The sequence below is a fragment of the Aotus nancymaae genome, unplaced genomic scaffold (genome assembly GCF_030222135.1).
Source record: "Aotus nancymaae isolate 86718 unplaced genomic scaffold, 86718_ANA_hifiasm-v0.15.2.pri h1tg000029l, whole genome shotgun sequence".
NCBI classification, from domain to species: Eukaryota; Metazoa; Chordata; class Mammalia; order Primates; family Aotidae; genus Aotus; species Aotus nancymaae.
In genome coordinates this window covers 57773560-57798002 of record NW_026988442.1, presented here as the reverse complement: position 1 = coordinate 57798002, position 24443 = coordinate 57773560, and the positions used below count along the sequence as shown (strand labels likewise).

General features: G+C 34.5%; 1 protein-coding gene across 6 annotated transcripts in view; it reads left to right on the top strand.

Annotated features, from left to right (window-relative positions):
- GALNT13 (polypeptide N-acetylgalactosaminyltransferase 13) overlaps window positions 1–24443 on the top strand; it is a 598306-nt gene that overhangs the window by 546691 nt on the left and 27172 nt on the right. For all 6 annotated transcript variants that reach the window (XM_021665899.2, XM_021665898.2, XM_064382748.1 and 3 more), the window contains one exon: window positions 6163–6261. In XM_021665899.2, the coding sequence (XP_021521574.2) occupies window positions 6163–6261 (99 nt within the window). The remainder of the gene's footprint in view (window positions 1–6162; window positions 6262–24443) is intronic.

The following is a 24443-nucleotide window of genomic DNA, read 5'->3' as shown; positions in this document are numbered from 1 at the left end:
ATGGATAAAGTTTTTTAGTTGTTGGTTGCTTTGATTTTTCCCAGGATTAATGGCATGACCAAGCCATCGTTACTGTCAGATAATACAGTACCAGTAACAAAATTGCATCTTTTCTGAAATTTACCTCTTCTCTTGACTAGCATTCTGTGTGAGTATATATTTGATTAAGGTCTCAAGGTGTTCTTAGAAAAGTTCTGATTTTAAAATTATACATGATTATCCTAAATTTGATTATCCTTTACATCTCAAAAGATGAGATGCATAGTTTCAACTTTCCCATATGCTAGTATTGAGATACATGTTAAGATTTGTTTGTTGAGAATTGTTAGAAAACACCAGGGACCATTTTTGTATTTTGAAGACAATATAGCAGGTGCCTACAGGGTTGGTCTCACTCACTTGAGAACAATCTATGTGCTTCTATCTGCCTTCTAGTTGTGCATGGCTTTTTTAAAAATCTGATTATAGGCCTAGTGATAAAAAAAACCTTTCAGATTCTGGGCTGCGCATGGTGGCTCACACCTCTAACACAGCACTTTGGGATGCCGAGGTGTTTGAGGTCAGGAGTTTGAGACCAGCCTGGCCAACATGGTGAAGCCCTGTCTCTACTACAAATATAAAAATTAGCAGGCTGTGATGTCATGCCATGCCTTGTAGTCCCAGATACTTGAGAGGCTGAGGCATGAAAATCACTTGAACTTGGAAGTCAGAGGTTGCAGTGAGCAGAGATCACAGCACTGCACTCCAGCCTTGGTAACAGAGTGAGGCTCTTTCTCAAAAAAAACAGAAACAAAAAATCACCTTTCAGATATTATCTCTATCCCAGGTGATAGGTCTGTCCTATTTGTTTAAGATGGCGACTGATATCCTGGTTCCCTGACACTCTGTCCTCCACAATGCTTATCTCTGAGGTTACCCTGGACATAGACAGAAATTATTTGCATGGACCTCAGCTCATCAGGCTGGCACTAGGCATAAAGAATACTTTGCTTTTCTGCTTTTTGACCTGGTCCCCCAGGTCTAATACCAGGCTGCCTTTGTGTATCTTGTTTCATGTGTCTTCGCTCATGGTCTAGATAACCTCTGGTTAGCTCTGTTCAAGCAGAACTCACTCCTCCCTTGCTCCTTCCAGGCCTCCTTTCTAACATATACTTCGTACCTGTCCGGAAGTCAGGACTGGCAATTCCCAGACTCACTGGAATACCTTTACATTCCTTATTTTGGCAAATTAGTTAACCTCTCTGTATCTTAATGTTTTTGTTTGTAAAACAGGAGTAATAGGTTGGCACATACAATTAAAATAGTTTCTAATTGTTATTATTGTGGTGGAGGTGGTGGTGGTTGTCTCTCTTTTCTCCCTGTGGCGGATTTCCTAAACCACTGACTCCTGTTTCTTGCTATTCTCCCAGATTCTACATCCAGGCAGACTTGACTTCAGTTCCTATGTTGTATCCACTTAGCACCTGCTACATTCTAAAGGACAAGTAATATTACACATCCAGAAACTACAAAACCACATTGAAAGTAGAGTAATTACAATGTGCCAGAAATAGGATAAGCTTCTTTTCATACAGTCCCCAAGATAAGTCTATTCTGGAATTCTGGAAAAATTGGTGGCAGCAATGACATAGTGTGTGAATCTCTGAACTTTCCCATTGAAACAGAAAAGAACAACTAAAACAGCAAAGCTAAAAAAAATGAACAACTTTGACAGCAAAATTAGGTGGCAAAGTGTTCTCACAAATTCTCAAATATGAGCTAACATTGTCATGACCCACATGATACTACAAGTTTTACAGGAGACAACAGAAGGAAGCAATGAGGTATCTGATGGAAATGAGGTCAAGATAACACCCAAATTTCTAATAGCTACTCATGAGAAATTGTTTCAGGCCAATGATATAATAGTAGCTAAAAATGGAAGAAGTACTTTGTAGGTGAGCAAAACAACTCCTCTCTAATATCTGAAGAGTCTGAACAGTCTACAGTCTGTGAACCCTTGAAACTCACTAGCTGAAGCTCCTTCTCAGGAACACTTCAGGGAATAAAACCAAACTAGAGTAGGTGGATAGAGGAAAATGAAATGGATGGTCCAGATTAAAATGGGTGACATAAATGCGGTCAGGAGTTCCTGAAAAAAATAGAAGGGTACTTTTTTTAAAGACTTCAAAAAATAGAGGAAAGGGAGTTCTATATTTGTGAAATTAGAAACGGTCTTTTGATCAACACTTTCCCCTTAACAGACTAGGAAAATTGATTTTATGTAAAAAAAGAAGGAAGAAAGGAAAAAAGGGAGAAACGAAAATCTAGAGAAGCCTGACTGATGTAAGAAAAAGATAATAAAAAGTAGAATGGTATCTCTGCAAACACACCAATATCTTATGCTCATAAGACAGAGGAAAAGTGTGACCTAATATTTCGAAAGATGCTAAAATAAATGCTCTAAATGATAGAATATAGAAAGGAACAACATAAATCAAATTTAGAAAAACCGAAATAGGGACTAGAATGCAGGAAAGGATTAGAAATCAAAGAATAAATCATTTCAGATATGAAGGCTAAACTTGTAAGAACACGTGAGTGAGTAATAAGAGTATGCCATAAGCATTTTAGAAAAGTAAAAGGAGCAACTAAAAAAATAAAAATTAAAAACTAAATTATTCAATTGAAAGTGACACATATAGGAGATAAGCAACAAGACCAAAAATATTAGGATTTCCTAAAGAGAAAAACCAATGAAATAAAATGAACATTAATAACTATAGGCCGGGTGCAGTGCCTCACGCCTGTAATCCCAACACTTTGGGAGGAAGAGGCAGGTGGATGATCTAATATCAGGAATTTGAGACCAGCCTGACCAACATGGCAAAACCCTGTCTCTACTAAAAATACAAATGATTATCCAGGTGTGATGGCGAGCACCTGTAATCTCAGCTATTTAGAAAGCTGAGGCAGAATTGCATGAACCCGGGAAGTGGAGGTTATAGTGAGCTGAGATGGCGCCATTGCATTCCAGCCTGGGCGACAGAGTAAGACAGTGATCCATAATGAGTAATATCCAGATATATTGTAGTAAATCTCCCAAACTAAAAAGAAAAAAAAATCAGTTTCACTTCCACAGAAATAGATACTTATAAGAATTAAGGGGGGAAAAACCCAGATTGTCATCAGAGTTTTCAAAGGAATTATTTATTCTGGAAGTAAATGGAGTAACATTTAAAAGGTATTCAATTTTGTGAGCCAAGGATTTTACATCTATCAAAGTGATTTTCAAGTATAGTAGCCACAGATATAATTATCAACATACAAGAACTCAGTCTATTGTTCCCAGTAAAGAGAAATGTATTTGCCCACTTGTTCAGGCCCAAAACTTGGCATGTTTCTTGATGTCTTTATTTCTCTCATAATTCAATTCAACTGAAAGTTTCAATGGCTCTACCTTCAAAATATATCCGAAAGGGGGGACCTTCCACCCCTATTGTTATTCTGTTAATCAACCATCATCTCTTGCTGGCATGACTGCAGTGGCCTCCTTCCTTGTTTCTCTGCTTCCAGTCTTTCCTCCCTCTAATCTGTTGTTTGCACAACAGCCACAATAAGTTATTATTATCCTATGCCTGTGCTAAAAATCTCATGATTCCTTACATCAGTTAGTCTGGGATACCTCTCTAACCTGTCCCTTGCTCACTGCGATGCTGGTACAATGCTAGCCCATTATTTCACTCTAAGTATTGTCCAGCTACTGGGAGCATCCATTTGCTGTTCCCCTGCCCAAAATCTCCTTCCAAAGATGAAAATATGGTTGCTCTCCTCTTCACTGACTTGCCTTTTCAAATGTCTTTTTTTCAGATTGACCTTTTCTTTCTAAAATAGTACCATCTCCTTTGCTTTATTTACCCTTACTATGCTTTATATTTCTTTAGAGGACCTCTTGATCTTCTGACATATTACAAATCTATTTGTTGCTCTCCTCCCTTCCAAAACATAAGCTTTATGAAAGAAGAGGCTATGTTTATTTTGTTCACTTCTGTATCCTCAGCACCTCAAGTAGTGCCTGGTATGAGGTATACATTTTCCTGATACTCTTTCTCAAACGAATTCACAAGAGGTGTTACAGACTAAAACATAATGTTTTATCTTTTGTGGAAAATTTATCAATATAGGTTGTTACTGAAGGCAAAATATTTTGGAGCTTTTCTTAAATTTTTTTTCTGAATTTTTCAAAGAGTAAGATGCCACGCATCTCCAATAAGTCTCCTTCTGATACCACTGTCAGAGTATGTACTGGGCTGAATATGGCTTTGAATTTTCTGTTTTCCAGCAAAGAAAGAAAGCTTTACAAACAATCAGGCTGTAATTATTAATTAGTATCTATTCAAGTACAATGCACCTAGCAGAGATTATTCTAATCAGATTGCATACCTTATGTCTAAAAATGAATCATTTTGTGAGATGTTTATTTAAGTATTATGGTATTACACTGTTCTACACTCTTTTAGAAGCTAAATAGCAATAATGTATAATCTTATTTTCAAGAAATCTGCCTTTTATGAACAGTTAAGAAAAGCTGATGTAAGAGATTCAAAAATAATTCAATTTATATGTTATATAATTTAGTCAGACTATATGCAACCTACACCAACCTATTTGTTATATCACACTGCAGTTTATCAATTGTTTCTCAGTCCTCTCCAGCTGAAGGTCCTGAAAAGTCTTTTGCCTATAGCTTCAATCCCTTCCAGTGCCTGGACCAACTGAAATTGGATGGGGAATATATTTCAGTCCTATATGAACTGGCACAGATTTTGTTCCTAGAAGCCCGTGCCCTTTCCTTGTAATATTCAGTATGTGTTCTGTCCTTTTTAGATGGGTTGCTGCTCAGATTTTTGATGAAAGCACATATAACTGCTCTAAATGTCAGCCCATTGAAATAGGGCTTGACCCCTCTGTCCAGCTTTTTCTAACACTTACCAAGTGAGAATTCTGGTTTATGCTATTCTCAGTTACTGAGGGGGGCCCTAATGCAAGTCATACCACTTCCCCCACTACCAGGTACTAGTACTTGACCATGAGGCTCTGTACCACAGAAAAAGTGAATTGTATAAATTATATAAACCAAATTCATCCTCTCTATGTTTATATAATAAGTTTCTCATTCATTTGCCAGTGTGAGGAAACATGTGCTCAAAGCATAGATAACTAAATAGATGTGTCCAATTATTCTACTGAGTGAACAGTAAAATATGCATGTCTATGGCTCAGAGATACAAACTTTTCAAGAGCAGAGTGGACAAGCATAAATACATACTTGGGTTTGAGACTAAGCAAAAATCTAAGATATCCTATTTATTAGAAGGATTTTTTCTTTTTTGCATTTATTCTTGATTCAGTCATCTTAGTATCTTTAAAGTCAATTAATGGTTTTGTAATTACCATTTGGTGCAAATATATATTAATTTTATGTTAGTTATAGGACTAATGCAGTGTTTGAATATAAACCAAGAACTTTATGTCTGTAGCCAGCAATTTAATCTTGCTTTTGAGGAATTTGTAATGTGAAATCACTGGTTAGCCTTGTAATAGCTCCCCTTAGGGTCAGGCACTTCCCAATAAGTTTGTCACTAGACATGAAAAAAGATGCATGAATATGTTTTAGTCACAGATATAAACAATGTAATTAATCTTTATAAATACACAGAATGGAACATTTAGTCTTAAAAAAATCTGAACATAAATTTCAGTATTTAGCCAATTTGTTTTTATTTCCTTCTGTACAGTAGTGTAGGAGTTCAAGAATAGACAGTGATTATTTGAGTGAATATGAAAACTGTGTCCTAATTTTTAGAGGATTTGGATAAGAATTCCTAATTCATATTATGTAGCTGCTTCCTTCTTCTATGATACTATGCTATAAACAGGGAATGTCTCTTGATTAGATGCTACTGCCAATTATGTTCAAAAACTTCAGGAGGAGTTTAGAAGTATATACAAGTTAAGAATGGACAAAGAAAAAGAAAAATGTTTAAAGCAATGTGTTTTTCTTGGAGAAATTTTCTTATAAAGTTGTATTAGTTAACAATAGACAGTAACATCAGAAAGCTTTGATGACTTAAATAACTGTCTGATTTATGTTTTACCCTCTTTTTTGTGTGTTTCCTTTAGATAAGAAATGTTGAAACCAATCAGTGTTTAGACAACATGGGCCGCAAGGAAAATGAAAAAGTGGGTATATTCAACTGTCATGGTATGGGAGGAAATCAGGTAAAATCTTCCTTCTTAGCAGCTTCATATTTTAGAGCAAAAATATTGTTGAAACTATCAGTGTAGACCATGGCTCACATGTTAATAACTATAATTCCAATCTAGAACTAATTTGGCTATTTTATTGTCTGAAGGATCTTAAAAGAGCGTTGAAGAAGTAAATAAAAAGAAAACTTTCAGTGTGTCTACAGTTAATGAAGATATTCAAATATTTTAGACACATTTTATTATATATGAGCAAATGAGTAGTACATTTCATTCTATTAACTGAATATATAAAACAATTACTCAACATCTGTGATTTTTTTCCCTAATGGTTATTATTTTCCATTTTTTTTTCAAATTTTTATGTATATCATGATTTTTAAGAGTTTTTGAATTTTAATAAAATTTTTAAGTGAATAGTTCAGTGTTGACTAAAAGTCTTGAACAGCATTTCTTGTATGTGACAAGAGTTTTTGTGCTCTCCTTAAGCATTGGAGAGTGGCTTTGCAAGGTGAGCCACATGGAGGCTATTTGGCTGTGAGTCTTCAGGACCGAGCTATTCTGCTGCCATGACCACTTGGAGAGGTAGAATTTCGAGTTTTGGGGAACTATACCGACAAAGCAAAGTTTGAGGTAGCTGATCCTCTGTAAACAAGTTGTCTACGGCAGTTTAGGAGAACCACAAGTTCTTTATCCAGAGGTAGAATTTCTGAGTTAGAGTGAACTGAGGCTGCAAAAGTTATCCTGTTCAGCACAATTACAGTTGTATGTGTGATGCACCTAAATGTGTCAAGATTTCATACAAAAATACTTGTTGATTCTTGTACTGTAAAACAAGAAGAAAACGAACTCCGTTGAGTTCTGGCACCATACTTCAAACAGGGCTTGTGTTAGTCAATGGAGAACATTAAAAGGAAGTTTCTCCCTTTAAAATTCTTACTTTTAAAAGTCCTAATTAGTGTTCCAAACTGTCAATTGAAGCAACAAAATATTTAAACCAAATTTCTAAATTACCGCATGGGAAATTGACCTTATCGGAAGAGGATAGAAACAACATAGGCAGAGTAATGACAACGCTTTCAGAAATGATCAATTTATTGTTTCATTCATTCATAATGAATGTGAGAGGCCTCTACTGCCAAAAACCAATGGAGTCCTGATGAATTCAGCTAGAAACAACAAAATGCATAACTATAAGAGGACTAAATGTGTAAGGGTTTAACATAATAAGAATTCTGACATTTGTTTAGGACCTCAGTGATTTCATAAGGAAACCAAAAACTTTGTATCTTTCCATTATTTAGTGTTTAAGAGTTAACTTTTATCATCAGCTGGTCAGAAGAGGGCTGCTGAAATTTCATACATCATGTCCACATTCAAGGCAGGAACATCTGGGGTTAGGGAAGAACTGCAACAGCCATATCTGTTCTTTTAGGAAAAGCAAAAGTGTTCGTAGAGGCTCAGGACGTCTTAGTGTATCTCTCTTTAGCTACAAATGTGTTACTTGGACATCCCCAGTACAGCAAAATACTGAATATTTAACCTTACACTGACAAGTAGCTGCTTCCATGGTTCATTTACCATGATATTGGGGGCACATTTAGAAGTGCCAGTCATAATCTGTTTCCACAACTTATGGCAAAAAAAGAAAAAAAAAATCAACTAATCATCTACTCTATGATGTCATACAGAATTTAAAAAAAGAAACACTACTTATAAAAATCTCTGATTCTATTGATGATGAAAACGAGAAAGGTACCCCAGATGAATTCTCTACGTGGAGTCATTACAGTGCCATGTTAAAAATTACTTTATTCATCTGCATGTTTTTAAATACCCTGAAATAAGCTATACTATACTACTGCAAACTTCTTGTTGGCAGTCCTGTATCTTACTTCTGTTTGCCCAGCACCTGCTGCAGTTTTGGGATATGGTAGGCACCTGACGAATACTAGGCAAGCAAATAGATGAAAGACTCTATGGTCAGAACAGTAGGTTTGTGTCTTAGAACTTTGTAGACATTGCCAAGAAATCATTGGCTGTTATTTTCAAAGTAACCAAAAGTATATAAAAACACCTCAGGGATTCATAAAGAAAGAACAAATAAGCATAAAATCTATTCCTACATTTATTGTAATGTGCTTTTCACGATCAATTCAATGACAAGCTAGAAATTAGAGTCATTATTTTTCCATCTACATAAATACTTAATTGCACAAATATACACACACACACACACACACACACATACACATACACATACTTACATGAATGGTTTTGGAGCCCTTTTTCTTATAACACAAACAATGGAAACAATTCAGTATTTACCAAGAGAAAAGTGGCTAAACAAAGCACGATTTGCACATAGTATAGAAAGCTGTACCATCAAAGAGACTGAGGGAGGTCTGCATGAATGTCATTAGAAATTTTAAAGACAAAAACAATCCCAACAACTTATTTCCAATAATCCCATTTATGAAAAATATATGAACATTTTTCTATATATGGTATCTAAATATTTATATGGATGCTATATAATCTATTACAAATCTATAAAAATCTATCCGGAATATAGATTGTATTTGGAGAGTGAATATCTGGAAAGAAGACTGAATTGGAAAAGAAATTTTCCTTTTTACCCCACATTTTTCTGCGTGCAGTATATATATTACCTTCACAATTAAATAAGAATGGAGAATTTTAAACAGTTGAGACTAGAAGAACATTGTTGTGTTGCATTACTCCAAGCTGATTAATTGGGTAACTTATGGCAAGTTACGTAATATTTTTGAGTTTTGATATTGATTGTCCATAAAATGAATAAAAGATTTCACTCAAATTTTTCCTAAGACTAGAAAAATTCATTAAAAAATTAGCACTAAACATGGCAGACAGTAGACACACAATATGTATTGGTCCATTGCCACTTATTAGTCCCTTTACTTATTATTTCCATTGATATTGTTAATTATTTTTCTTTTTTATTCCTAAAGTTAAAAAATGTTCATTTAGTGGCTAATGAACAAGTGGTTAAAAGCAAGATAAAAGCACACTTCATTTGGTGATGTTGATCTCAAAACAATGAACAGAGTTCTGTAACTCTAACAAATATATATTATGGAAAATTTTAGCCATCACATAAAACTCAATTATGATGAATTCTGCTCTGATGGAATTCTGTATTTCTAAGATAATTAATACTAGGAACCTGTTTAAATTTTTGTCTTTCTCGCTTTAATAAAAACAGATTTTAGAATTGTATTTTCAGAATTACCCTCCCTGGTTTTGTTGCTGTTCTTTTATGTTACCATGGAAGCAGCATTTATTTTTATGGTTATTTAGTTTTGAATGTTTTATAAGTAGCCCCCAACCCATAAAAATTACTGAAGCTTTTCTCTCTTGCTTTTACACAAAAAAATCATAACAAATGTTAAAATCCGTTTTTAACTTAGTTATATTTCTTTAAAAAGGTATTTTTGGTTGTTGACAATTATACCTTAACCATCTCTCCTTACACAGGAGTTTTGATAGTTTGGGGTTTTTTTAAGGCCTTTGGGACATCAGAAAGAAACTTGCTTTTCAGTAGTTGTTAGAAATAATTTTCTTAACTCAGATTTCCAGTAAAATCTAAATGGAGTCACTGAAAGTTTTTGTAGCAACAATACTGCAAAAACTAACAACTGGAGAAGTATTGTTAAGTTCAACATGACCATTTTGAAGTGCTCTTTTTAAAGCCTTATAAATAAAAACTGTCTTGCTCAAAGAATAAGAAAATTCAGCACTCCATTTATATCTATTCTTGCAACGATTTCTTTTCATTATCAAGAAACTTCATGATGATGATGAACACTTTGAAAAGAAGAATTTGAATAACTTGAACTAAACTTTTACAATTGAAAGACAGAACTTACAATTTACTGAAATAAAGTATAGAAGTTATGAGATTGTCTTCTCTGTACTTCTGAGAGATGACATAGATTCCTGAAAGCACTTCTGTGTCCCTTCCGTTAATGGCTCAGATTTACATATACAGCCCCAGCCTCTCTCCTGAGCTCGGAAATCTATAACCAGTTACTTATTGTTAATGTCTGCAGACATCTCAAACCCACCTGTTTCCAAACTGAATTCATTTCCTTCCCTTTCACACAGTCATCCAAAATTGAAACCTAACATAGAAACTTACTTCTGAAGTCTGATTAGTCACCAAATCCCAACATTTCTATGGAAAAATGTCCCTACCTCTTCATCCTTTCATAACCAGGATCTCTGCCTTTGTTCTAGCCTATATCTACTTTCATCTGTATGGATTTAAAACCTCATTATTTCCATGACTCATAATTCATGTTACATTAGTTTAATATCTCATTAAGTCTTCAGCTTTCCACGGCCCAAAGAATAAAAGCCAAATTCCTTAGTATGATATACAAAATTCTTCATAACTAATATCCCCATCTGACTTTCCAGCCTGATCTACCTTGATGTCTTAGCAATCTTCTGTGCTCTAGACATATGTCTGATAATTTCTCATTCCTTGCATGCTTTCAGTGTTTTCATATCCCAGAAGTTCACTTACACTGTTCTCTGAAATTGAGTTGTTGGCTACATTGTGCTCCACTAAAAATCTTAAGACACACCCACCATTGAAAACCCAAATAATGTAGCTTCTTTTTTGCTAGCTATTCCCTAGCAACTCCGTAACCTTAACAGGACACATTTTTAATGGATAAACTATAATTCATTCATTCTTTTATTGTTTAACATACATATTTGTAAATGTTCATTATTATAAACCAGGCCCATCAATTTACTTGTAGCTAAAATGTGGTGATCACCAATATTTACTTATTTAGAAATATGTCTAGAAGTACATTTACTAAATCAAAGGTGATGCAAAATTATAAGGCTTTTAAGATACAGTGACAAATTGTCCTTTTTTCTTATGATTTCACCAATTTAATAAGACTAATAGCTAAAATAAAAAGGACTTGGATAAACATTTAATACAAATTATCCTCTTTGAGTCTTACAATGATCTTTGAAGTGGATGGTGTTATTATCTTGATTTTACTTATGAGTTTAATGGAAATCTTAAGTGATTAGTATCATGATTGAAATGTCAAAGCCAGTTTAATCCTAAGTCTGATTCCATACCAAGTGTATTGTCACTGTATTTGCATTGATTCCCAACTACACTTGCCCAGGGTTATAATCACAGTGCCCAAACTTGTGTATCATATTTTTCTGTTTTTTTGTCTTTGTTGTTTTATATGGGAAAAACATTTTATCTTGTTGCAACCATGTTTCTAGCATTATCAATGATTTTAAAAACTGGCATTTAAACACTTCAAAAATTGTTATTGCAAATTTTCTAGTAATATTGTTGCTTATATGTTCATTGGGGGTTGAAGGGATTCTTTTTTCTCTTGTCATTTTTAAGAGTACTTTGTTAAATAATATTATTAACCTTGTCATACACGTTGCAAACATTTTTCTTTTTGTTTACAGTTTGTTTTTACATACAGACTTTTAAACAGTTTATATATTCAAACCAATGTTTGTCTTAGTACTTCTCTTTGGTGTAGATATACCATTCATTTTTAAAGAAGTGCTTTTAAACATTTATATCATCTTAGGCATAAATATCAAAATTGGTGATTGGATCAGTCTTATTAGGAATATGTTATATCTACTCAAACTGGTACTAGTTTTTATTTAAAATTTACATAAAATATCAGGGAATTGTGGCATCCATCTATAGTACCATCTATTCAGAAGGCTAAGGCAAGAGGATCTCTTGAGTGTTGGAGTTTGAGTCCAGCCTGGGAAATATAGCAAAACTCTATCTCTAGGGAAAAACAAAACCCTAAATAATACATAAAATATACTTATAATTAGGTACACAATTAGATTAACGTAATATTTATAAACTAAGCCTTTTACTTTGAAATTAATCACTATGAAAATTTAAAAATCCAATGCTGTTTCCCTTTGAATAGCAGCATATCTTTAATTAAAAAGAAATAAAAATAGCCCCATACACAGTGTACCTTTTCCTTTTAAAGGCAAAAAAAATGTAAAGTAATGGAAAAATATTCACATCCTAGTGAATGCATTTATAATTTTGCTTTTCCTCCCTGGAGCCACTCAATTGGAGACAGCTAGAAAGCACATGGAAACATTCCATATAATTTATTGCAGTAAATGTTTCAGAGCTATTTTTCAAGGTAGCAGGCCTTTAAGGAAGCTTATGTTAGCCATTTATTAAAATGCTGTTTTCTGCCAAGATTAAAGAAGAGATTATTAGATATTATCTACACTTTTGTACAAACGTCTCCTCCTCCTCTAACATCTGATTACTTAAGATGAATCTAACCTTGTGACAGGTGTATTAAAATTTTGGAGAGTAAACAAATACTTTGTCTCATTGCAGATCCTCTCCTAGAGAAAGCTTAATTATCTTAGTAATGTGTTCTAATGTACTCACAGATTGTAATGAATACATTCATTCAACAGATATGTATTCATTTTAAAGTTTGAATTTTTATAAGTACTATAATTACTTAGAAGCCATTTTAACACTAATTTGGTCCCTTTATAGTAGCCTGCACAGTGGAATTAAAACTTACCACGGATTTCACAAATAAATTTTCAAGTTAAATAGAATGGCCTGTGAGGAAAGAAGGAATATCTACCATTCATTAAATGTTTAAATGAGTTGGATACATGCAGGCTAGAAGAAAGCAGAGTTAGCACAAGTTTCTTAGCAACAGGAATTATTACAAGAGCCTTTTGTTATCATTAATACTTGACTGGGAGAACTTCTCTGGTCTTTGCTGGCCTTGTCTTCCTATCAGGAGATTATACTATACTTGGGATGGAGTGGTGTTTTAGTCTGTTTGGGTTGCTGTAATAAACATACAAGAAACTGGGTGGTTTAAAAACAACAGAAATTTATTGCATGCAGTTCTGGAGGCTAAGAAATCCAAGATCAAGGCAACAGCAGATTTGGTGTCTGGAGAAGGTGAAGTTCATTGAGCCTTCTTGTTGCATCCTCACATGGTAAAAGAAAAGAGCTAGATCTCTGGGGTTTCTTTTATAAGGGCACTAATCTCATTCCTCAGGGCAGAGACTTCATGATTTTATCACCTTCTAAGGGCCTGGACATCTAATACTGTCACACTGGGGATTGGATTTCAGTGCATGAATTTGGGAAAGCGGACACAAACATTTAAACCACAACAGATGATAATTTGAATCAGTCATTCATCCAACAAAACCTGGTTATCGTAGTCCATAATAAACACTCCAGGGAGTATATGACTAAGGGGAAAATACCCAAAGAAAAGAAACATTTCACTTTGGCCAGTTTTTTAGGGGATCATGAGTTGTCTTTTTATCCTCAGTTCTTCAAACAATGAAGTTTAAAGTTTCCTTTCAAGTAAATCCAATAGGCCCTGCAATCTTCGGATCAGTCAGGTGTCAACAAAGCCTTGGAACTCTTTTACATGTCAGTGAGTCTCTTAATGCCATGCTACTCTGTTCAGTCTTGATTCTTCATATTTTACTTTTCTAGAAAATTAATCCCCTCAAGTTTATCTTTAAGAAGACATCAAAGTTTTACCAATTTCTGGGCTTGCACCCAATGTTTCAAACTTAGTGTGTCTATAATTACCTTATCTTTTATCCGAAGCCTTTTGTTCCCTAATCTCTTTCTTTTATCTTACACATTTTTCTCTCTCATCTTTCATTACCCCCTGCTCTCCCCAAACTGGACACTAAGCCCTGGGGATTCATCCTACTAGTCTTTTTAAAATCTTTTCTTCTCTTTTCTTCCATTAATTCAAATTTCTAAATTTGAGCCTTGATTGCCTCAGATTTGGATTACTACAATAATTTTCAGTGTAGTTTCCCCAGAGCTCTAGCCTGTTCCTGTCTTCATTCCACCCTCCTTAGATAATTAAGCGATGACTCCTTCTAAATTATCACTCCCAGCTGGAAAAACATACAAGCACAGAAAAAAACCTGAAAGAGTTCCTAGTTATTGCAGGATACAATTGGGACAGTTTACCCAACTTTGTCCCCTTTCTACTCCACTCCATCAACTCTATTGACCCTGACCAGACTTGTAAAAAATTGTTGTTTTTCTTATCATAGCTTTGCCGTTTCTTATACACATTTGCCATGACCTTTGTGTTTTTATAACCACGTAAATTCTATCCATCTAGTATTTCTTCGAAACCCACCATCTTGGCTGGGCGTGGTGGCTCATGTCTGTAATCCCAGCACTTTGGGAGGCTAAAGTGGGCGGACCACGAGGTCAGGAGTTTGAGACCAGCCTGGCCAACATGGTGAAACCCTGTCTCTACTAAAAATACAAAAATTACTTGGACGTGGTGGCGGGTGCTTGTAATCCTAGCTACTTGGGAGGCCGAGGCAGGAGAATTGCTTGAACCCTGGAGGCAGAGGTTGCAGTGAGCCCAAACTGTGCCATTGCACTCCAGCCTAAGTGTCAGAGTGAGACTTCGTCTCAAGAAAAAGCAAAACAAAACAAAAAAAACCCACTATCTCTATATAGTGCTCTGTTTTTCTGCTTGTAAATACACATTTATATTTCCTTTGTCTGAACTTACTTACACTGCAGAATTTTTCTCATGTTTTTAACTTATATACTATTTCTCAATATTTTATTCTTTAATCCTTACATTGTCATTCAATTTATCTTTTATTATCCTATCTTCAAAAATAAATTGTAATCTTTTTTTAGAAGCAAGAATTTGTTCTTTTTCTTTTTAAAATATCCCCCTACAGGAATAAATGCTCATTGAAAGAGTAAACAATTGTTAAAAAATGTCAATTCAAGTTAATCTAGAAAACACCTTTTCCATTTTCATAAGTATTTAAAATTCACTTTATGGAATCCTACATTCATTTAAGTTAGTAACAACTGTGGCTCTTTGCTTTCTAGCTATGAGTACAAAGTTGGTTATATGATTCCTTGTGTCAATAATATAAAAAAAATGGCTTCATAAAAGTTCAGATAGTCCTGGTGTTAAAATCATAAGGATGTCTACTATGATTCTTGATAAGAAAAGCAGTACATGGAAAAGGGACTGTGGAACCAACCAGGGAAGGAAACCAGACCAAGTTGAAGAAGACAGTCTCTAAGAAGGCATCTTAGAAAATGATAACAAAATATGTCAGTGCAAATAGGACAAAAAAATTACTCCGTTGTTTAATTAAAGTGTATCACCATTCCATGCTTAATAGAGATTAATATTACATTTCCATAAGGCTTAAACATTAAAATGATGTCTGTTTTTAATTTACATAAATGTGTATCAGTTCTATTAATGGAATTCCCAGAATAATTTGAGAAACTCCCCTTAAAAAGTGAAATATCACAGAAAGTATATAAAGCAGAAAGTTTAGTACTACCCTGGTATAATAAAACCCCAATACACACACACACACACACACACACACACACACACACACACACACACACAAAGCCATACCTCTCGTACCTTAACCATCAAGACACTTTTTCTTACTGAAAATAAGAATATGTGTTACCTAAAAAATTTACTAAAAGGAAAATGTTTTGCTACTAAGAGCATCCAGTTTGTACCCATTGCCCACCAATTTATCTCCTCTATCCTGTTATATACAGATGCACTGCAAGCTCTCTGCTAACTTTACCAAGATAGACTTGTCTCCCCACTATGCTTGATATTTAGTCCCAGCAGAACTTACTACTCCTGTGTACTCTTTTAATCTTCTGACTTTCATTTTTTTCTCTACCTTGTCTTCAAATATTTTTCTCCTGTTTTGTGCCTAATTCCTTGACTTGAGGCTATAACCTTACTTATTACTGTGAAATGTATTCTTGTTCAAGTAATCTTCCTGCCAACATTCTTTACCTTGACTTAATCCATGGAGTAAAAGTCAATGTGTTATTTTCTAGGTAAGTAATGTCCATGATTTCTAAATTAACAGTGTTGCCTAGCCCACTTTTATGTTCTTGAGAAGCCGAGCAGAGTTCATACTTAGGTTTAGTTGCTTTTGCTGTACCTGTGATTGTCTTCATATTATTGTGTTTGCAATTCCATCCTAGTTATTAAATTCTTACCATTTTGGAAGAAATTAGAAAAGGGTCTTCCTGGTTGTTTTGGTTTTTGAATATGAAAACTTAGTTTTTCAGAAATGAAAAGATAGCACAACAAAGCCAAGATGACATAAAACTAGACAAGAAATTCACGTTGAAATATTTGACTAGGCAATGCTAATACTTTATTCCGGGAAGAGAAACATCAGGTTTAGAAGAAGAAAAAATCTGAAAAAAATATGCAAGTGAAATGAAAATATTTGATATTTTATAGCACAGAATACATTTTATATTCTGTGTAAGATTGTTAAAGTATTCCTTGCTTAAAACTCATCAATTTTAAAAGGAGTCATCAAATATAAAATATTATTGAAATCCCAATGTTAGAAGACTAATCAAATGTAAGCTATACATTGATAAGGGTAAAACAAAATGTTTTAGATATGTCATTTAAAGTTAACTGTGTATCCCATATATATTTTGCCTTGTTACAAATTTAGACATAGTCATACTATGTCAGCAAAATATCTTCTATTATATATTTTACTTGCCCTAATTATATACTCATTATGTCAAAAAGGAATTGGATCTGTGATATGAGATTGTCATCATTTTTCTATATAAATAATGAAGAAAAATTATTTCTTATTTTTAGTAATTTTCCAAATTATTCTTATTAAAAGCTGTCTTTATACTGAAATATGTCTAATATTTTTTCTTTGCACAAAAAATTTTTGTTTTCTAGGATTTTATTGCATTCTAGACTAAATTGAAGCATGTATTAGTATGAAATGGATTTTTTCTTTATTTTTTACTTACATCATATATAATTACACATACATAATATGTATATTACATATATGTGTGTGTGTATGTATATATATATATATAAAACCCTGTATAAATCCACTTTGTAATAGGATGTAATATAAGTAAATGGGCACACAAAACCCTATATTCAATTTCATAGGGAATGCAAAATAATCAACAATAGAGCAAGCATTTATAATACTCTACAAGATGCATTCAGTAAAAGGTCTGATAAGGACAGGAATGAGTCTAAAGGACTCCACAAAGCACTCAGCGTGCACAGAGATCAGAGTGTGAACAAGGACAACAAGGACACTGGCACAAATGGAATTTTAAAAGTCTGGACTGGGACAGTGGAAAATTAAGTTTTTATAAGTAGGAGAGCTAAGATTACAAAGGAATGTAAATGTCAAGAAAGGGAATTTTTACTTGAGGGGACAAAAGAAGCAAAGAGCTTTCAGACCACAAAGATTGTCAAAGGATAATGTGTAATAAGCATCATGAAAATACTTGAACGTGCACTTTTGTTACTAAAACTGACATAGTGAATCCAGCCAAATATGAAAAGGGATTTTTATTCATATTATTTAGTACTAAAGTATAATTTCACAGCAAGCAGGGGCAGACTGTAGAATCTTTTTCAATTCATTTCTTTTATTCTGCTATCAGAGGATTTGATCCAATACAAAGCACGAAGCTACATGTGGTGTATACAGAAATGATACCTTTCCATTAAAGGAAAAAGGCTTCAGTAGGTAACCATGGAAATGGCCTGGTGTCCATTCCAATTTCTAATAGAAAATCTTAGTCTCTAATGAAAATCTACCATATAGAAATATTTCTACTCCAGCTCTCTAGTTCTAACTTTCTAAAAAGGTTTGGAATACTCATTTTATTTTAAAAAGTGTAATACGTGTTTATGGCTGTAATATGCAAAATTTGTTTTTCTTCTTTTAACCAAAACATTCAAAGGTGCATTCTATGACCCTAACACCAAGGAATGATCAAAGTGGTCTTGCTAGCTCACCATGGCCAGTGTCCAATTCATGGTTTACACATTACTGAGAGCAAGTGCCACTTCTGGATGGCAGAAATTGTCATGTTCCAATCCACCTAACAAAAAAACCTGATATTTTTTATTCACTTAGTGAGTTAACCAAATGACCCATGAGCTGGACTTATTTTTTAAATGTAGGAATCTTAATGTATTTAAGATTATTATTATTATTACATAGACTAATGTATTTAAGATTAAATAATTTATTTAAGATTATTATTATTACATATAAATCTAACATAAAGACATGGCCCCTAATTTTCGATGAAAGCTTTTAAAGACAAGTTAAAATTGATCTCTTGGATCCCTTGTACAGAAGAATTTCATATAATTTTTGTAGCTCATGCCCCACTCCAGGAGGTATAACGTAACCTTCCCCATTCCCTTGTGGGTTGTGTTGACTTCCTTCCAAAAAGTACAATGTGGAAGAGGATAGTGGCAACTTTACGTGGAGAAATATTGGCCAATACTACCTTGAGTATGTAATCAAGATTCTATAATGTGAGTCATAGTGATACCATGCACCCTTGATATGACATGATGAGAATGGCACTGAAACTTTGTGGCCTTCCACCCCAAACCTCAGACCCCCTAATCCAGCAATGAGATAAAAATTAGAAAAATTCAAACTGAAAGACATTCTATAAAGTACCTGACAAGTATTTCTCAAAACTGTCATCAAAAAGATGAAAGTCTGAGCATGTGTCAGAGTAGGCCGAGGGGATATGATGACTAAATGTATTGCGGGATGGGATCTTGTAAGAAAGGAGCATGGATTCATAGAACATGAGGGAAAACCTAATGAAATCTGAATAAACTCTGGAGTTTAAAAAGTATCACTAAGAAGTGAAATGCTAAGTGTGTGGGAAGAACATGGGACTTGGAGCCTGAAAGACCATAGTTCAAAGACTGGTTCTCCCACTTGCAAACAGAGTGACTTCTTCAAACTTCTTTAACCTTTGCAAACCTCATTCCTAATTCACAAAAGAGGAATAATATATGATTTGTGCTATATCATTTTTAATATACAGCATATTTTAAATGACAGCTGTCTTGTCTAACATATAACAGATGCTCCCAAAATGTTGTTTCTCCCAAAATGTTGTTTCTCCCCTTTCTTCCAGCCCAACATCAAAAGGCCAGCACCTCTGACACTCTGTCTGAGGGTTTCCACTCTAATGGCTGCTTTGCCGATGTAGTCACATATAAATATCTCAGCTCTGTTACTCTTTGAGGGACTGATTCTGAGATGATGCTTCTACACTGGTTGCCAGGGATCCCCAACAGAATTAAGCTCTAGTTATCCACAGTGTATCTAATTAGATAATTTACCATGTATTAGCCTTATTCTCCTCCCTACCACCATACTGGTCTTTACTGAGCTCATTTTCCTAATAAACTACTTGCACTTGAATCGCTGTCTCAGTGTTGGCCTTTGGAGGAAGCCAGACTAAATAGACCCTTCTCTTAGTTGGCAGCAATACTGAATGCCATAAGTAAATACGATTTCTTTAAACTTGAAACCACCTAGAAAACTTTAGTATTATTTGCACCCAATGCAAGCTTTGTGGTAATAATTGCAAGGTACATTTTCAATGTCGTGTCTGGTGGAGAGTGCTTTCCCTTTACAGATAAGGAGTTGTAATCAATAATAAGTACATCATTGTGCCATTTATGACATTATAGTTTGCCTTTTCAGACTTTTTATATATTTAATAATTTTATCTAATTATATGCCTGAATATATCTGGTATAGTATATTATATACCAGAGTTTTAGGAAGTGTCTAATGATATAAATGAAAACTTTTAAAATTATATGCAATGTTACAAAAATACCTGTAAAAGACATGCAGATGGGATAGCAAAATGTCTTTTGCCATTAATTTTCAGCTATTAAATACTAAAATAAATATAGTTTATATAGGTGTCATGTGAATGATATATATTATTGTTGATATGTCTGTTTTACATTCACAGGCTTAGATCAGTAAGAACCTCAAAGATCAGATATCTTGCTGCACAGTGAGACAGGCATAAAGGGAAACTATGTATGTATGTGGCAAATGGCTAAAGAAGAATGTTTCATTTGGAGTCAGTGTTCTTCCCTTAAAATGTATGTTCGAGAGCCAGTTCTTCACAGAATAAATGTTTAAGAAATGATACAATTGAAAAAACATGTGAAAATATACCATTAAGAGAGAGATAAGTTGCTAGAAGACCATTACAAAAAGAACAGAGTTCAAATGAGGTTGGAATAGTGGGAAAAATTCTTACAGGAATGATAGCACTCTGTTAGATGTGTGTGTACTGGATTCAGGAGTTCATGAAGGTCATGTGTAATTTGGATAAAACCGGACACATTCAACACACACAAAAGTATCTGTTGAATAAACAGATGATTGAAAAGCTGAGTAAAAGAATGATAGAGATGGGTCATGGGAGATGGTGTTCCACATGGTGAGAACAACTCGAGTTTTTGCATGTTTCCTTTTTCCTGATGGTCCCATACTAGTTTTCCATTGTTTCACAACAAATTACTGTAAGTTTAGGGGCTTAAAACAATACAAAATTATCTCACAGTTTGTAAGAGGAATTCAGGCACAGTGTGGCTGAGTTCTCTGCTCGGGGTCTCACATAGCTGAAACTCGGGTGTTGGCCAGAGCTGTGATCTCAGTTGAGCCTCTGGGGATTCCTCTTTCAACCTCCCTGATTGCTGGCAAAATTCAGTTCCTTGCAGCTAAGACTGACTTCCTATCTTTGTTGTCTGGCTCTCTGCCGGAGTTGCTCTCTGCCAGCACCTAGAGGCTGCCCTCAGTTACGTGTCACGTAGCTATCTCCAAATCATGACAGTTCTCATCCTCTGGCCAGCAGGAGAATCCCTCTCTTCAGTTGCTAACCCAAGGCTGTATCGCATATCTTTGTAATATAATGTAATATGATCTTGAAATGACCATCCTGTCATGGTCATAGTCTGTTCACACTTAAGGAAGTTATATAAGGCAAGTATACCTGGGGACAGAAACCTTGGGTCATTTGCAAATTGTACATCAGTCACATAAAAAGCAACATCTGCACGTTCAAGTATAACTCATGGGGTATATTTTGGAAGGGATTCCCAACTGAGTTTAAATTTGCAATTTATATTATTCAACACTGAAATAGTAAAATATAAGTATCTGCAGCATAATGTTTATAAATTAGATTTCCCAAATTGTAGACTTCCTTAAAAACCCTTCAGGGCAGAGTCAAGTATTAAAACTACATAAAATTTAACTTTGGCAAGGTTAAAAATGGGAAGATTTAACAACGAAGTAGAAAGAAAATTGAAGTGTCAGTCACATTTTGTTATATATTACTGCATATTGCTTATTGTATTATCTTGCACTCTTGCTCTGTTTTCCATAAAGACTAAGGAATTTCAAAGACAAATTGTTTTCATTTCAATTCAAGTTTTAATTATTGGACACTATTCTCCTACTGGAACAGTTTCCATAGGGATTCAAAATATATTCTTAGCATTGTTACTGAGTCTGCAAGATTTTTTAAAAAGAACATTAAAAACCAATAGCAAAGATGAGATAGAATATAATCAAATACAGATTTTATGCATGAATATTGCACAATCACTAATATTTAGATATTACTTGAGGCAAATGCTTTGTTTGGTGCTTACGTGAATTTGCCTTATTCAGTCTGTACAATAACCTATGAAAGAGGAGGCATATTTTTATCCTTTTTCTTAGATGAGGAATCCAAGATTTGGACAAAGCCTCCCAGTAACTCTGGTCCTCAGTCATAGCTCTCAAACTTAGGTTTGTATAATCTTCCAGAGCTCATTGTTCCAGTATTATCCAATTCCAAATATATATAAACATGATACCTTTCTGCAGTACAGTGGCAGATACGCTGTCTGGGTAAAAATAGTAACCAAGTGCTAAATGAGAAAAGTGAGGAATGTATGAAGACTTTAAGGAGACTAGTGTTTTGCTTGGAAAGGTGGAGTGGGAAGGATAGTCCTAGTGATTACCAGGTCAGGGATGGGAGAATAAGATGGCTTGATGAGTGAGTTATATTGAGGTTATATATCTTTATACTGAGGTGAAAGCAAAAATAGTTAATGCTTTACAGATGATGTTGAGGAGAGAATGAGAATGTTGAACGTAAGATGCATACCTGCATCCTGTTTATAGTTACAGAATTTTAGAGCATTAAAGCTGTAAAAAATAAGTGATATCATCTAGATATGTAAGAGTAAGTTAAGAGTATACAGCTAGAAGCTACTTCTTCCTCCTGACCCTCCTCTGCACAAACCACTGAGCTAACATCCTACAGATGAAACTTGGAATCAAGTCAGGCGTAGGGAAAGGTACTGTCTGTGAATAAACTCGACAGCTCGACTGGTGAATTCAATTCCATCTATGAATTATCCATGCTGACTTCAGGATGGTGTGACATATGGAGGAAGATAATATCTTAAAAAAGAATTCACATTGCTAAAGGTATAATTTGCGTTGCTAAACAGTTTTCCCTGATTTCAATACAAATTGTCTTGGGTTATTTTTATAAATGAGAGAAAACCATTATGACAAGTTTATTTTCTTATAAGTCATATTTCTGGATTTTTGTTGACATATTTTCAAATTGACTGCATTCCAAATACCTGAAGAGATCTTCCAGAGGATGCAAAGATCCCAAATGACCAAATGATGGGTGTGTAAAGAGAAGTTTAAGCACATGGAAGAATAGTGGCAAATAATAGAGCTACAGGTTCAGAAAGACCTCTGTCACTAAGCCGCTACATATTGGGTGAATCCTGTAACTTCTTTGGCTTCAGTTTCGTTTAGAAAGTGAAGCAGTTGGCATAATTTGATATATCAAACTGTGAATCTTTATAGTAAATACAGTCTTGATGAACTCAAACAAGAAAAGTATTTTATAATTTAAAATTAAGTGTAGGAAAATCAAAACCTATATGATAAAGCTGCACTAAATATACATGTAGACATTTTGAATTCAAATATACATTTATTTGTAAACTATACCTTAATTAAACAAAACAAAAATGAATACATGTATATGTGTCTAGGCATACATTGTTTTATTACTCTTTGCTTTATTGTACTTCACAGATATTGCACATTTTAACAAATGTTTGTGGCAACCCTGCATGGAGCATGTCTATTGGCACCAATTTTTCAACAGCATGTGCTCACTTTATGTCTCTGTGTCATACTTTAGTAATTCTCCCAATACGTTAAACTTTTTCATCATTATTTTATCTGTTATGGTGATCTATGATCAGTGATTTTTTTAATGTGACTATTAAAATTGTTTCAGGGTGCTATGAACTGTACCCATGTAACAACAGCGAACTTTTTTTTTTTTTTTGAGACAGAGTTTCGCTCTTGTTACCCAGGCTGGAGTGCAATGGCACGATCTCGGCTCACTGCAACCTCCACCTCCTGCATTCAAACAATTCTCCTGCCTCAGCCTCCCGAGTAGCTGGGACTACAGGCGTGCGCCACCATGCCCAGCTAATTTTTGTATTTTTTTTAGTAGAGATAGGGTTTCACCTTGTTGACCAGGATGGTCTCGATCTCTTGACCTCGTGATCCACCCGCCTTGGCCTCCCAAAGTGCTGGGATTATAGGCGTGAGCCACTGCGCCCGGCCCAACAACAGCGAACTTAACTGATGAATGTTGTGTGTGTTCTGACTGCTCCATACACTGGCCACTCCCTATCTCTTGTGTCTCAAGCCTTCCTGTTCCTAAAACAAAACAATATTTAAATTAGGCCAGTTACATAATATTATATATAATATATACACTAATATATGAAATAATATAATTAGGCCAGTTCTATAATATTGAAATTAGGCCTACAATGGTATCTGTGTGTTCAAGTGAAAGGAAAAGTCACATGTTTTTCGCTTTAAATCAAAAGCTATACAAGATTAAGCTTAGTGAGGAAGGTATGTCAGAAGCCGAGATAGGCCAAAAAGCAGGCATCTTGCACCAAACATTTGGCAAAATAGTAAAGGCAAAGGAAAAAAATATTGAAGGAAATTAAAAGTGTTACTCTAGTAAACACACAAATGAAAAGAGCAGCCTTATTACTTACATGGAGACAGTTTTAGTGGTTTGGATAGAAGACCAAACAAGCTGTAACATGCCTTTATACCAAGGCCTCATCCACAGCAAAGCCCTAACACCTTAATTCTAT